We start from the raw sequence: 16331 nt of genomic DNA, 5'->3' as shown, positions 1-16331 counted from the left end.
TGTCAGCCAGTCTCTCTATCTAGATACTTAGTGTGAAATTATGTCCTATGCTTTATTTTGCCGCTGCCTTTATTTTCACTATGTACCATGAAAATCTAACTTTGTATTTCATTATATATATTTATGATATTTTAATGGTCACATGGTATGCCATTGTATGGATTTGAGATGCTATATTTGAACTAGCCTTATGCTTAGACATTTAATTATTTTCAGATCTTCAGTGATTATCTTTTCACGATTGGTGTCCAAAGATGTCCTTTTGAATTATTTTTGAAGATTATGTATAATTAATATGAATAATGCTCTCTTTGTTTTCATATTAAACATCTAAATGAGAATCTGTAATAATTTTATCACATGAGAAAGGTAAGTGACTCTGAATTATAGCAAATATGGCTTTCTTAACACAAGTTCTACCTTCATTACTGAAAACAGAATAGCAATATTTAATCTGACTGACATATGTTGGGGTTGTTAAGTACTACTGGTAACATAATATTTATCACATCATGATTCAATTGGCTGTCCCAAATTCCAAAGCCAGATCAAGGCTTTCTTATAAGTAGCAGTGCTTAATTGGGACTGCCATTTCTGGGGTGAGAGAAGTGTGAAGAGACAAAGAAAAGTTACAGTATAGTTTGGATCTAGGTAGAAGTAAAAAATCTGAAATATGACCTGACTCAACTGTCTCAAAACAAAGCAGATATCAATTTTGGCAACAAAACAAAACAACAACAATAAAACAACAAAATAAAATAAACAACAACAAACAAAACCCCAAAACAGAAAACAGAGCAGTGACATAAAACATTTTAAAAGACAAGTTATTTTTGATAGCTAAAAAAAACACCAAAGTAAACATTAGAATATATGCTGGTAGAATGAATGATATTAAAACCTATGAAGAGTTACACAGATATACTATGTATTATTACTAATAGGCCTCCCATGTTGAGGTGAGATTTCTAAGCACTATTTTCCATTGCTTCATAGTGCCAGAATGCATAAGCAAATATTCCAAAATTCTCATTAATATAAAGTTTTTTTCCTAAAATGAAAACACTTTCTTCATGTAAGCTCATGCAGATGCAAATATCTTAAAGAAGATTCTTAAACTAATTTAATCATAAATGTCTCTGTCAGGTTGATAATAGTGAAAATAAAGTGCTTCTAAATGTTATCTATATCAAAATGTCTAAATATAAATTTCCATACAATAATGAAGAAGAAATTATCCATTGATGTGAGACTAGAAAGTAGCAAAATCATAAGCTATCTCCTCAACAGAACATCCTGTAACACTCATAAAAGAATATTATGTTAGCTTTTAGAAGAAACAGAAGAAAGCATTGCAAAGGTAACTATAATTTGTGAAATTTTTCATTATTATGATGTCATCAATTGCTGTCTATTAGCAGTGATGGGAACATTTGGATTTAATATAGTTGGGTCTGTGACTTAAGTCACACCATGTCTTTAAACATAAATAAGAATGGATTGCTGTGGATTAATCATCTATAATTAATAGCAAGCCAACTGGTTGATTACTCTTTGATTTGTTTAAATATACTGGCTCTCTTTTAAGTTGCATGAGTTACTCCTTTGACAAGATTTTAATTTATCTATGTCCCATCAAATGTACATGAATTTTTAAAATTAAAATAATTTATTATAATAATCTCTAAAAATGAATGAGAAGACTTGTGGAGTTTGGCTGAGCCCAGAAAAGTACATAAGGTCTGAACTGTCCTAAAGCACTCCTATAAAGTGAACACTCCTATAAGTGAACTCCTATAAGCACTCCTATAAGTGAACAAGAAACAAATAAGTGAATCTACAAGTCATGAATGAGGATCCTGGGTTTGTTTGTTATTTCAGGAAACATGGACTGAACACCCCTTTGCACTTTGAATCAAATTCCTAAAATGTAAAAGGTACTAACATAAAGCTAAAAGAGGAAAATGCAGGAGAATATCTTAGTGGCCTAACAGCAGGAATGATATTCTTAAGCAATTTTCTCCCTTCAAAAAATACTAAGACAAAAATAAAATAGTTTTTGCTCTGTGAAATCTAAAGATTTCAATTTAATAAATAATACCATAGATGAAATCAGCAGTCAACTGTTTGAGAGAAATCTATGATATTCGAAACCACCAATAGGTTAATGCATACATAATTACTGCAAAATCAGTAAGTCCCAAGAGACAGGAAATCCATAGCAAAAATAAGCAAAGGCAATTCACAATGAGGAAGACTGAAAGACTGACAAGTATATAAAAAGATACTTAACATCACCAGTAATTAGAGAAATGTAAATACATTCAGTGCCCTTTACGCTGCTAGAATTAAAAAATCAAATACTACCTGTACTAGTCTGCTCAGACTGCCTTATCAAAATACTATGGACTAGGTAGCTTAAACAACAGAAATGTATTGTATTTTATTTAGTTCTGAAGACTAGAGGTCTGAGATTATAATGTCAAAACGGTCCCATTCTGGGTAAGGGCTCTTTTCCTGGCCTGCAGACAGCCACCTTCTGTGTCCTCACATGGCTTTTTCTCTGTGCTTGTGAGAGAGCTCCTGTAAAACTACCATCCAATTGGATTAGGGCCCCACCTTTATGACTTCATTTAACCTTAATTACCTCCTAAAAGCCCTATCTCCAAACATAGTCACATTAGGGGGTGAAGGCTTTAACATATGAATTTGAGGGCAAGGGACACAATTTAGTTCATGTCACTACCAGACGTTGAGAATGAGATCTGGAAGGGCCGTAAACTAGTATAGTGATTCTGAAGAGCAATGTGATAGTGCTTAGTGAAATTAAGTAATGTACACTCCATGGCATAACAATTCCTCCCCTAGGTATATGCCACACACACACACACACACAAATCTCACAGAAACTCCTTACAGGGATATGTACAAGTATGTTTAGCACAGAATACCTTGAAGTAGTAGGGCCCTACAGGGGAATTAGATGCCCATCACTAGTGCAATGGATATATAAAATAGTAAGATAAATAAAATGGAATACTATCTAGTAGACATAATTGATAAAATTGACAGGCATAAATTAATGTAAATAAACCTTAAAAACATGGTATAGAATTAAAAAGCAAGACACTGAATGGCATGTATAGCAAAATAGTTTTTAGAAATCTTAGATATGTACATACACAAAATAATTCCATATTTATATTCTTCAAGATACCTGAAAATCTAAGGAAACATATTTAAAGACATCTAAAAACTTGCATGGAAGATGGGAATGAATGAGAGTAGGGATGGGACAGGAAAGAAGAAAAATGATAAAATCTGGTGATACTTTTCTATCATATATTAAGAAGTATGTTTATGTCAGTTCTTTATATCTGAGGAGAAAGAAATAAAAAACAAGGATGATAAAATGAATAAAGAGAACGGAGCTATGGGGGAAGAGTTGAAAGAGAAGGAAAAAAAGGAGAAGGAGAAGTAGAAGTAGCAGAAGCATCCATTGTTATAATAATTTGGATAAGTTATAACTTGATTTGGATAAGGATAGGTTGTTCCTAAAGTAGTATGTATATAGAAACAAATCAAAATTGTGGAAGACATAGTGAAAAGATAACAGAGGAAAGCAGCAATAATCAACTTAAACTCATTACTGAGCCCATTAATTAAAATAAGTCTATTGGAAGAAAAATAGGTGATTATATAGTTAACATTATAGAAGTGCCCATCTTATTTTTCCACCTTCATATACAGCTACAGGATACTTTTCTTTACAAATAACACTCAGATAATACATATAGCATATGACATGTGGAGCAGTTTAACTCATAGTCTGCAACACTCTCAGTTATTATCTGCAAATTCATGTCTATTGTTTCAATTTACTTTGCAAATAGAATCATATATCTCTTTATCACTAAATTCTAGAATTTAGAACAGTGTCTGGCATATCGTAGGCTTACATTAAATATTTGTCAACTGAATTAACATATTTTTCACTATTAGACCAACAAATACAAGAGAAGGAATGATAAAATTCTAGGCTAGAAGGCATGCTACTATTCCAAGATGTTTATCAAACTCATTATTTCAAAACATTTATAGAATGTTTATTTTCATAATAATAGTACATTATTTCTTCTTTTCAATTATTTTTTCTTCTGGTGCTAGAGTATATAGTAGATGTTACATGAAGATGATTTTAAACAATTTTTATTTACACTCCTCTTATACTACAAGCAAGAAAAGATACTTCCAAGCTCAATCAGATTTGAATAAATCATATTTGAATATTGTTTGAAATTCAATTTTAGATAAATATAACTGCAAGTTATCACAAGTGCCAACTGTGCAGGCTCCATCTCCAAGAGTAGTGTGTTATTTGTTCTGGGTTGATTTGCACATGTGTTGAACTGCAACTTCCCTTAAAGAATTATTCTATTAAAAAGTATCAGCTTGGCAGATTAAAGATTATCTGTTCATTTTTGTATACAGAGTCTCTTAAAAAGAAGACAAATTCTCAGGTTACTTGACTTTCGGTCATGCAGTATGCATGTACTATAAATTTTAACTATTAATTTTTAATCTAATAAATAGTATTACATATGATATTAGATTAAAATAACACATTCTTCTTTGGTATAAAACTATGTGCTTCCTAGAAAAAAATCAAAGGTTCGATTATGCCTTATTTCTTTTTTTTTATTTTTTTTATTTCGGCATATTATGGGGGTACAGATTTTAAGGTTTCAATAAATGCCCATTTCCCCCTCTCCCCCCACAAGTCTGAGTCTCCATCATGACCATCCTCCAGATGGTGCACATCTCACTCATTATGTATGTATATACCCGCCCCCCTCCCCCCTGCCCAATACCCTATTACTGTAGTACCTATGTGTCCACTTAGGTGCTACTGAGTTAATACCAGTTTGCTGGAGAATATATCTGGTGCTTGTTTTTCTATTCTTGGGATACTTCACTTAGTAGTATGGGTTCCAGCTCTAACCAGGAAAATATAAGATGTGCTATATCACCATTGTTTCTTAGAGTTGAATAGTACTCCATGGTATACATATACCACATTTCATTAATCCATTCTTGGATTGATGGGCACTTGGGCTGTTTCCACAGCCTTGCAATTATGAATTGTGCTGCTATAAACATTCGAGTGCAGGTGTCTTTTTTGTAGAGTGTCATTGGATCTTTTGGGTAGATGCCCAGCAATGGGATTGCTGGATCAAATGGTAGATTCACTTGTATCACTTTAAGGTATCTCCATATTGCTTTCCACAGAGGTTGAACTAGTTTGCAGTCCCACCAGCAGTGTAGGAGTGTTCCTCTCTCTCCGCAACCACGCCAGCATTTATTGTTTGGAGATTTTTTGATAAAGGCCATTCTCACTGGGGTTAAGTGATATCTCATTGTGTTTTTTTATATACATTTTTATTAACTATGATATGTGCAAAAATGTCACTTTCATGTTTCAAAATTATCTATGCTAGCATACACATGTAATTTTTATTACATCTGTAAACATACCAGCACAGCTAATTATATGCATTTGTACATTTTGTTGCCTGGATGATATTGAGATATAGCCAGTTATGTAACCAATTTCTCATACTTGCTACATAGATACAAATCTTTTTTTAATTTCTTAAATGTGTTGAAAATAATTTGACATTAACACATTAATTGTTTATATGCATATAACTACTGTAAATGCCTGTAAACTATTTCTTACATAAATGCCGCAAAGTAAATATTCATTAAATCTGTTAACACTAATTTAGAGTCTATCATTATTTGGGCATGTGCTAGATTTAAATTGTTTTTATAAATAGTTATGTACATAAGCTTTGTAAACACTTCTAAGGAGACATTTCCATAAGAAATCTTTTCCAAATAACTTTAGATTATCTATGCCTTTAATATTACAATTATACTTTTCTGTAGTGCAACTATTATCAAGGAGCTAAGTAATTACACTTGTTTTAAAAATATTACCTAAGTTTGAGGAATTAAAACAAGTGCAACTTCTTTGATTGCACCTGCATGATGCTATAATTCAGTTTCTAAGGTAAGTTATATTCTGCTCTGATTTAACCAGAATGGGTAAGATTCTTATTATCTCATATAGTCCTATAAGAAGACTTTATTTAGTCATTAATTTATTAGAATGTTGAAATTTATGCTTTTTGTTTTGGCCACAACTGCTTCAGCTACAGAGATTAAATGTGTTGCTAGGTATGCAAAAATAATAGTTTAGTCTTGCTCAACAATACAGTTGCCATTCAAATTTGAGGCTCAATTTTTAAATAATCTAGATTTTTGTATCAGATTTTATTTCTTTTTTGGGTGAAGGAAAAGTGGAATATTTTACTTGCATTTTGATGTTTCATTTTCAAGTTTTAAATAAGAGTATTTAAGCTTTATTTTATAGTATTCTTTTCATCTCAGGATACTAAGTCATAATTATACTAAACACAGGGGAAAATGCAGTAACTTTTCTAAAACTTAGGTTGTACACCCAATTGATAAAGTTGCCACAAGGTTCAATACAAATCTTTCATTTTACAGATGATAAAGTTGAAGCCAAGAGAGGCTAAGTGTCTTGCTCAATTTCATATTACAAATCATAGATGAACAACAATTCTATGCTTTAAAGCCTTGTCTTGTTCTTGACTGAAATGTCCTTTTTTGACTCATGAAGTGTGAATAATTTTTAGATGTTTCTGAAAATTCCATTCCAAACCCCTCAAAAATTTGTGGGTATTGGGAATCTTAAATCATCATCCTAAAGTTATGAGGAAAATTCCGAAAAGAAGCGTTATAGTTTATGTTATAGATATAGCAATGATGTTATCATTAGATGAAGTATACAACTTTTGAAACATAATATTTGAAAGGAATAAGACTTAGTTACATGTATAAATTCTATTATATTCTGTAGAAGTCAGTAACTTTCATTTATATTAATCCATCATATATTATGCAATTTAAATGCATTTCAGTTCTCAGAATTTACAATCCATCATTGGGATGATAATCTAAATACTTAATAACTGATATGGTATGGTCACCAAACAATCAGAAAGGATATTAAACCAATCAGAATAGGTTCATGGCCATAATACTATGAACAACTATGACTATGATCCCTGAATTAATATATGTTTAGTTAAAATGTCTTTAGTTAATGTTTTCAAGGTATACCCATTATCATTAGTATGTTATTTTCTATAAGCTGGCAGGTAAATTAAATCGCTTCTAGCCCAGATAATAATAAGACAAAATCAAAGAGAAAAATAGTCAATTTTACAGATGAAGCATAGAACAAGTCCCTATAAATCTCAATTTTTTAATAATTCCTAATTTACAGTAATTAAATAAAATGCAACTTAGACTTTCATAGAACTATAAAGACAGGTATATTTATTAATATACATATGTAATTAAAGTACTTTAAACTCTTTAAAATGGGAGAAATGAAATCCAACTCATAGTGCTATGATAATTGAAAAAGAAAGCTCAGTTAATTCTAGGTATTAGTCACAGACTTGTGTATCCAAACAGCTACATAATTTAACCTCCTTCACTTTCTCCAATTCCTTTCTCCAGCATTGGAGGGGCTCATTTTCTACTTCAGAACAAAATGGATTTGCATACATAGTCGGTCACTCAACAGGGAAGGAAATAATGGGATTTTTTCTCTTTTATTTTATTTTATCCTCTCTTCTTGTGGCTCTCTGTCCCAGGAAGTTGATGTGGTAGAATGGGTTTTTTTTTTCATTTCATCATATTATAGAGGTACAAATATTGTTAGGGTTACAAATATTGCCCCTGCCCCCCTCCGTACCCCCGATGTGTCCAATCCCCCAGTGGTGTGCATCACACATGTTATGGAAGCATACACTCCTTTCCTCCTTCCCCCTACCGCCTGCCCACCACCCGATAAAAAGTTTTGTTTTGATTTTTTTTGACATTTTGGTTACATTGTATATTTTTGCCTCTCCCTAAGAAGGGTTAGAGTTATGCCCTTCCCCTCCAAAATACACCACCTCCCTAAGATTGGGTCCAACCGCTCCCCCCCCCCCCGAATCCCTGGTGAACAGAACCAGAAAAAACCACGTATAGCCAAAGCAATCTTAAATAAAAAGAACAAACTGGGAGGCATCAGTTTTCCTGACTTTAAGCTGTACTACAAAGCAATAATAGTTAAATCAGCCTGGTACTGGCACAAGAACAGAAGCATAGATATCTGGAATAGATCCTAGATACCAGAGATGAAACCATCAGTATACAGTAATCTAATCTTTGATAAAGCTGACAAAAATATACATTGGGGAAAAGAATCTCTCTTCAATAAATGGTGCTGGGAAAACTGGCTAGCTACATGCAGAAGAGCAAATCAGGATGCCTACCTCTCACCTCTCACAAAAATTCAATCGAGATGGATAACAGACTTAAACTTAAGGCATGAAACCTTAAGAATCCTAGAAGAAGATGTTGGAAAAACCCTACCAGACATCGGCCTAGGCAAAGAATTTTTGAAGAAGACCCCCAAGGCAATCACTACAGTATCAAAAATAAAGAAATGGATATGATCAAATTAAAAAGTTTCTGCACAGCCAAGGAAACCATCAGTAGAGCAAATAGACAACCCACAAAGTGGGAGAAAATATTTGCTCTCTACATCTCTGATAAAGGTCTAATAACAAGAATCTATCTAGAACTTAAAAGAATTAACAAGAAAAAAATCAAACAATCCCATCAAGAAATGGGCGACAGAAATGAATGGGTTTGTTTTTAAGAGGAACAACTTAGTTTGGCTCTGCCTTATACTTTAGAGATAAAAGAAGTTGGCTTCTTTTTTCCTTTATTATTTCAGTTTTTAATTTTCATTTTTAGTCAGAATAGACCTTAAATAAAATACCAAAAGAAGGGCCCTGCAGGTGCTATCATAATTCATCCCTGATTACTGGGATAGCATTTTATACCATAGTGAAGGATTAGAGTTTTAGCTCACAGTGGGAACATACAGGTACTTCGGATGCCTTGTGTACATAAGACACACCAGAAACCTGCCAGATAATACTGGGGAGATCCTCTTTTCCTTTTTTCTTCCAGAGACAACTAATTGACAACTAATGTTATTATTATTACAGGATTCTGTCTCTTAGCTTTGAGTCAAATATTGCCAAATGGTCATTTATGGGACTATTTCAATATTCATAGCAGATGAATCATTTCACCTAACAGATGTCATATATCAATATAAAACCAAATAGTATTATTAGAATAAGAATCATAATAACATATACTTTAAGGTTTCAGTCTCCGGATTTAGACTGCCTGCTCTGAATTTCAACTCCATATTTGATCAGCTAGGAGGTATTGAGCTTTCTAATGTCTTTGTGTCTCAGTTTCCTTGTCTGCAGAAAGGGTGCAGGAATGATAATCTCATTGAGTTGTACTAAGGATTAAATAGGTGAATATTAATACATAGACCAAATCATACGGTTCTAAAGACATTAGTGAAGGGACAAGGTACAGAGGTATGAGCTAATGTTGCCTTACTATGGAGACAATATCCTTCTGAGCACTTTACCTCAGCAAAGTTATTTTTTCTGTAAATAGCCATATAGTAAATATTTCAGGATTTGCAGGCCCTATCATCTCTGTTGCAAATACTCAACTTTGCTGTTGTAGTGTGAAAATAACCTTAGACAATATATAAATAAATGGGTGAGGTTGTGTTCCAATAAAACTTCATGTATAAAAGGAGGCCAATTTGGCCCATGGGCTGTAGTTCATTACCCACTGCTTTACCTGTAGTCTTTTTGAACCGCAAGATCTTCCCACTCTGCTTTCCATGGTTGGTGGAAATAACTATTTCTAGGCCTGTGTGAGCTTCTGGGACTTTTTCCTCTAACCCTTACGACAGATTTTTTTTTTCTTGGCCTGAGGCTTTCATGTACTGATCCATAGTCCTCTAAAGACGGAAAGGGACTCTGCAGATCTCCAGGGTTTCTCCACATGCAGCTCTCACCTCTTTTGTGCTCTGCCTTTGCAAACTCAGCAGCTTTGGCCTCCCTGGGCTGCCCATTCTGGCTCCTCAACTCTGGGAGTCTGCAGAGAGTCCATCCATCCCTGAGTTGTGACCTAGAAACTCTCTCCAGGCAGTATTCTGGGGAAGTCTTAGGGCTCACCTGTTTACTTTCCCTCTGTCAGGTATTACTGGTTTTTATTGGCCAATATTAAATGTCTGAAAACTCTTGTTTCATACATACTGTCTTTTTTCACCTTTATTGTTTTAGGTGGGAGTTAAATCCGGTTGGTTTCTGTTACTCCAGCTTGGCTGGAAGTAGAAGTCCATACAATTTTTAATGTTTTAAATACAATGAAACTGTTAGGAAATTTCATCAAGATCATTCAGCTAGTAAGTAGTGGAGACAAAATGCAAAACCTGAGCTTCTAAGAGCTAAATGAGTGCTCTCTCCTTTATACTACATTGCTTTCTTCAGAGGGGATTAACCACAATCTGCTTTTTAAATACAAAACAATAAGCTATTAGGAATCCATATATGGCAATAAATAAATAAAATTAAAAATAATTAACTTTGTAGTCTTTACAAAAACAATAAACTTTGTAGTCTTTACAAAAACAAACTGATAAATCAAATTTGAACCAAAGATTTTGAGGTTATCTTGTTATGTTTTGGAAAAATAGGGAGAGGTCCAATACTTTTTTTATCTTTTAATAGAGTCATTTTTATCCTCCCATTTTAGCATTTCTATTGTGGTTCTGTCTGTGGAGAATATTTAGGATTTTTTCCAAATGGCGGGAAACTTCTAATCATCTAATACTGATAAGCTTTCTACTGTAAAGTACCCATCTGGCTCAAACTTCAGATTCTGCATCTTCTAGAGATGTGACTTCTTTGCAAATTTACTGGAATTACCTTTTACAAAAGAGGGAAAGATATTGCTAAACTACATAAGCATGGTAAAATGAGAGATGTGAAAAAGTGTATGTATAAATTCTCACAGTCCATTTTTATTACTTTCATTATGCAATTCCATTTAACATTTTCTGAAATAACAATAAATTTCTGAATGATAAAACATATGGCATTTTGAGTATGCCAAGTGAGCGGTATTATTTAGATAGTGAATACTGACAAAAATTTGTAGCATTATGTTACCAGGAGGCTCTTTGTTTAATGTGAAAGGAATACTTATCCCTTTATAAATACATAGGTTATAAATATATACAAATATATGTATATATCTATAAGTGCAGATAAACTATGTTTGTCACAAGCAATGTATTTGCAAATAAAACATGTAAATAATGCTATGCCACCTACAATTCCTCTTTTAAATGTGTGAGAGGCTGATTTCTTACAATAGAAAAGCTAACTCTAGATGGTGATTCATACATCTTTAAATCTTTTGATTTTATGTACATAAGTATATATAATATTACATATAACTTTACTTCTGAACCATTTAAATTTTTAATACATGAAAATTATTTCTAATATTACATGAAAATTATTTTTAATATTACATGAAAATGAGGTTTGACTCTTATTTCTTGTAATATTTATTTATTAGTGTTTATGCTTTCACTAGAATGCTCCTCTCGTGGCACACAGCCTTGGCCATCTCTCTTGCACAACTGTATATTGACTGCTTTCCTCATTCCTAAAATGAATGAGATGACCTCTTAGATCCCTTTCAGCTCTAGAAAAAAACATGGCAGATTTCTATGCTAAGAGTTCCTTATTAAAGGATATCATTATCCCTCTGAATCCACATTAGAACATTGCAAGATAATTATCTCCATTATTTCTATGAGGAAACTTAGTTCAGGGAGATTAAATAACTTGCCTAATGTCTAAAAGAGCTGAACATTAAACCTAAGGGTCTGACTTGTAGTCTCTATTCTTTATTATACCTTTAATTTTCAAATATTTTAGTCAAAGCTACATTTTAAAAATGATACACTATGATGAATCTCAATTTTAAAACAGAAAAAGTATCATTCATTAGTACATATATACTTTTATAAATCCAAAATGAAAATATTTACTTATAAGGTTAGTAAATAATGTGGCAAATAGTTCTTTTGAAACAGTATTTCTCATAATCTCAAGATGCCTTCAATTAAACTGATCCAGAGACATAAAATGTGATCAGAAATTTTTGTTTATATGATAAATGATTACTTAGAACAGTAATCCCCAACCTTTTTGGCACCAGGGACTCATTTCATGGAAGATGGTTTTTCCATGAACTGGCCGGCAGCTGATGGTTTTGGGATGATTCAAGTGCATGATACTTGTGCGGTCAAACCTCTCTGTTAATGATGATCTGTATTTGCAGCCGCTCCCCAGCACTGGCATCACCACCTCAGCTCCACCTCAGATCATCAGGGTTTAGATTCTCATAAGGGGTGTGCAACCTAGATCCCTCGCATGCACAGTAGGGTTCGCGTTTTTATGAGAGTCTAATGCTGCAGCTGATCTGACAAGAGGTGGAGCTTATGCGGTGTGAGTGACCAGGAGTGGCTGTAAATACACATGAAGCTTCCGGGCTTGCCTGCCACTCACCTCGTGCTGTGTGGACTGGTTCCTAACAGGCGAAGACTGGTGTGGGTCCGCCACCCAGAGATTGGAACCGCAGACTTAGACTATCTACTCACATTCCCTGTGTGAAACACTTCAGACAGGATGCTCTCTATACTTCTACATGCATTATATAATATTATAATGACATTCCACATACATTTTCAATGACTTTTCCTCAGATCCGAGAGCTAGTGTTAATATACTGTTGTTTTTGGAAAATGATTATACCATATAGGCTTGTATTGGCTTGGCAGTGGGAAAAAATAAAAATATATTCAAATGAATGTATATTTTGAGATTACTAAATTAGATTTGATTTTATTCTCATATTCCAAACACTTAAAGACATAATTTTGTTATATTTCTCTTTTCTTGAATAAATGCCAATGAGGAGAGATCTTTGTGTCCTTATCCTTATTTCAGTTTTGTTTTGTTTTTGCACTCTTCTTTACTTTCTTAAGATGAATATTATTTTTGGTACCTAACTTTATGATTTTTCACCTTTTTATTCATGTTCTCATTAGACCTTATGTTTTGCTTTCCCTAGTTTCTTCAACTTTTGATATATTTCAACCTTTTTAAATGATGAGTCATTGAGGACTTTTCCTGTACAGAAGCACAGACTTCTCATTACTCAATAAGAAAAGCTTTATGACAGTAATTTCTCAAACACATAGAATTAAAATTAATTATGGCATGTTCCTTAGAGAAATGGTCAAAGGGATGGGAAGGTCATGTTGAAATTATATTCTCTCAGACTAATAAAATGGTTTCATTGGTAGGGTCCCGAGTTTACACTCTTTGTCTTTTGTTTCTCGCAGCTCCACTGTTGATTCTTGTACTTTTCTTAATATTAATGTATTACCAAGTATACTAAAGTCATGGAGAGAAAAAATAGTTTTGGTGTAAAAAGGGTTTTAACGTCATTGATGTGTAGTCACTGATATTTATTAAAAATCATGTTTGCTTGACTATGCAAAGAACCTTTGGGCTGGATGACCAGGACAGCAAAGAGGAAGTGGCAACGTGTTTAATAACGACAACAAAATATATAGCTATGATTAGTTGTACAGTAATTAAAAACACCCTTTAACTTCTGTTATTAGAAAGTATAGCCAAAAGTTTTGAAATTTCAAAGTTCAAAATTCAAGGACATGAATACTTGAATGCTAGATCAAGATAATAAGAAAGGATTTAAGGATGTGAAATGTTTATGAAAACCAAGCTAAAGCTCCTTTAGAGCGATGGTGTCAATGCAGATTTTATATGTCAGAAACTATAAACTGAAATATCAATAGGCATTAGCAGTACAAAATGAAATTCTCATAGTTGGGATCTTTTATTTTAAAGTGTCTTATTTTTGAATTCTGGCAGACTATAAATGTTTTAATGTCAAGAATATTACTAAAATCATTTTTAAAAAGCCATTGTTATTAGTGTGATCCATATACCAGTTATAATGGGAATACAACTTAAAGTTTGTTAAGACAAACTTACTGTTTTCTAACTTTCAGATAAATGATAGTAATATGAAACCAGTCCCAAGAAACACACAACAATTATATTGTAGCCTTAGAATTACTCCTGTTATAGTCATACTTTCTGGACTACAGAATTAATATGGACTATTTAAAAATTAAAAATTTTCTTCACATATATTTTTTATTTCCTCATCTAAAATCAAAGTTTTTGACATCGCCACAACTTTTATTTATGATATATAATGCTCAATGATTTTAAAATTCTAAAAACTTAAAGAACTTTAAAACATGTATTATACCAGCAAAGGAAATATATATTGTTCAGTGACAGATATACATGCTTTAGGAAACACTATCACTAAAAATACAGATGCAATTGTATTCTTAACCTTTTATATGAACAACTGGAATCATTTTGTGGTTGCTCACATCAGTTGCTACACTATTGCTCAAAAGCAAGGATAAAATATTTCATCTGATTGATAATGTTTATATTATGGGAGAAAAGCTAAAGGTAATTAAATAATAATGTTATGAAATGCAGAGCACATAATTGCAATAATAAGATAAATATATATTTCAAATTAATAGTAAAATCTAGACATTACAGGGTAACTTGTTAAATTATTTTAAGACTAAAATATTCCATTAAAAATATTTCAAGCTAATTTTTGTCAAATTTTTGTTCTTATCTACCCTCAGCTATTTTGTCTTCAGAAAACCCAATTTTATTACCTTGGAGAATGGTAATAAGGAATACAGGATCTAAGGTTTTGTATGACCACTACTGGCAAACTTACATTTTCTATATTAGCACACACTTGTCTCCTCTATTATTTCTGTCTTTAAATATGTGATGAATATGATTCTTTTATGATATGGCATGATATGACATATAATCTGATAAAATATAATATAATATAATAAGAACAAATTTAAATAGGAGGAAATACATAAATTTAAGTGGAAACAAAATTGTTTCAGAACAAATGTTAATGTTGTTAGCTTGGTCATAAATGAGAAGCAAAAGATATCTTACCTGATGAATCAAAATTCACCTCGTTGCCAGGACTTGGACCTACGTCAATGGACACAATTGGTAAGAGCTTCCGAAAGTCCCATAGTTTTATAACTCCACAGGCATCGCAGGATGCTATCATGTGACCCTTCAAAATATAAACAAAAAAATGTATATACATATATTACATATATACAAATATATATGGTAACCTACAGACAAAAGATAAGATTTATGGTACAATTTTATTAAACCTGCAAGACTACACTTCTCTAAACCAAAAAATTTTTATTATATCTTCATCTTGGACATAAAATTGTTATAAAATGATATTTTTAATATATGAAATCCTATACTAAATTTTGGAGGATAATGTTTTAGGCAAGTATTTTTATTATTTTAATTATATGAGAAGATGTAACACAATTAAAATATATGTTCTCGTGGCTGGGCGTGGTGGCTCACGCCTATAATCCTAGCATTCTGGGAGGCCGAGGAGGGCAGATTGCTCCAGGTCAGGAGTTGGAAACCAGCCTGAGCAAGAGCGAGACCCCATCTCTACTATAAATAGAAAGAAATTAATTGGCCAACTAATCTATATAGGAAAAATTCAGCCGGGCATGGTGGCACATGCCTGTAGTCACAGCTACTCGGGAGGCTGAGGCAGTAGGATTGCTTGAGCCCAAGAGTTTGAGGTTACTGTGAGCTAGGCTGACGCCATGGCACTCACCCTAGCCTGGGCAACAAAGCGAGAGAGACTCTGTCTCAAAAAACATGAATAAATAAATAAATAAAATAAAATATATGTACTCATGTAAGTTTTCTATATATACACATATCACATATCATACATATGATATAGATGACACATGGAAACTATGAACATGAAAAAATTACACCATGAAAAAATTACACCATAAGAACATCTCACTTTACATGCTTATAATTAGTTAGCATTGATAATTTATACATCAAATAGAATAAAAATAAAAACAGAGGTAGGAAGACAAATGGACTCAGTGAGAGAAGACTTTTGTTACAATGGGCATAATAACTGGGACCAGGTGAAATTGATTGCAATGAAACAATGCCTATTGCAGTCTGTCAAATAGTACCAGTCAAGATTCTCAGTAGAAATAGTTGGGCCTGCTTTGGTAACATGTAATGGGACAAGGCAGAAGATAACTGGATAAAAGG

At 32.8% G+C, this 16331-nt stretch overlaps 1 protein-coding gene across 1 annotated transcript in view; it reads right to left on the bottom strand.

Annotated features, from left to right (window-relative positions):
* SPAG16 (sperm associated antigen 16) overlaps nucleotides 1-16331 on the bottom strand; it is an 838437-nt gene that overhangs the window by 201576 nt on the left and 620530 nt on the right. Inside the window, exon 15 of the mRNA XM_020288215.2 lies at nucleotides 15156-15282. Within this exon, the coding sequence (XP_020143804.1) occupies nucleotides 15156-15282 (127 nt within the window). The remainder of the gene's footprint in view (nucleotides 1-15155; nucleotides 15283-16331) is intronic.

This window comes from Microcebus murinus, chromosome 8 (genome assembly GCF_040939455.1).
Source record: "Microcebus murinus isolate Inina chromosome 8, M.murinus_Inina_mat1.0, whole genome shotgun sequence".
Taxonomy (NCBI): domain Eukaryota; kingdom Metazoa; phylum Chordata; class Mammalia; order Primates; family Cheirogaleidae; genus Microcebus; species Microcebus murinus.
Note: the sequence above shows the minus strand (reverse complement) of the source record. Positions and strands in the feature narration are given on the sequence as shown.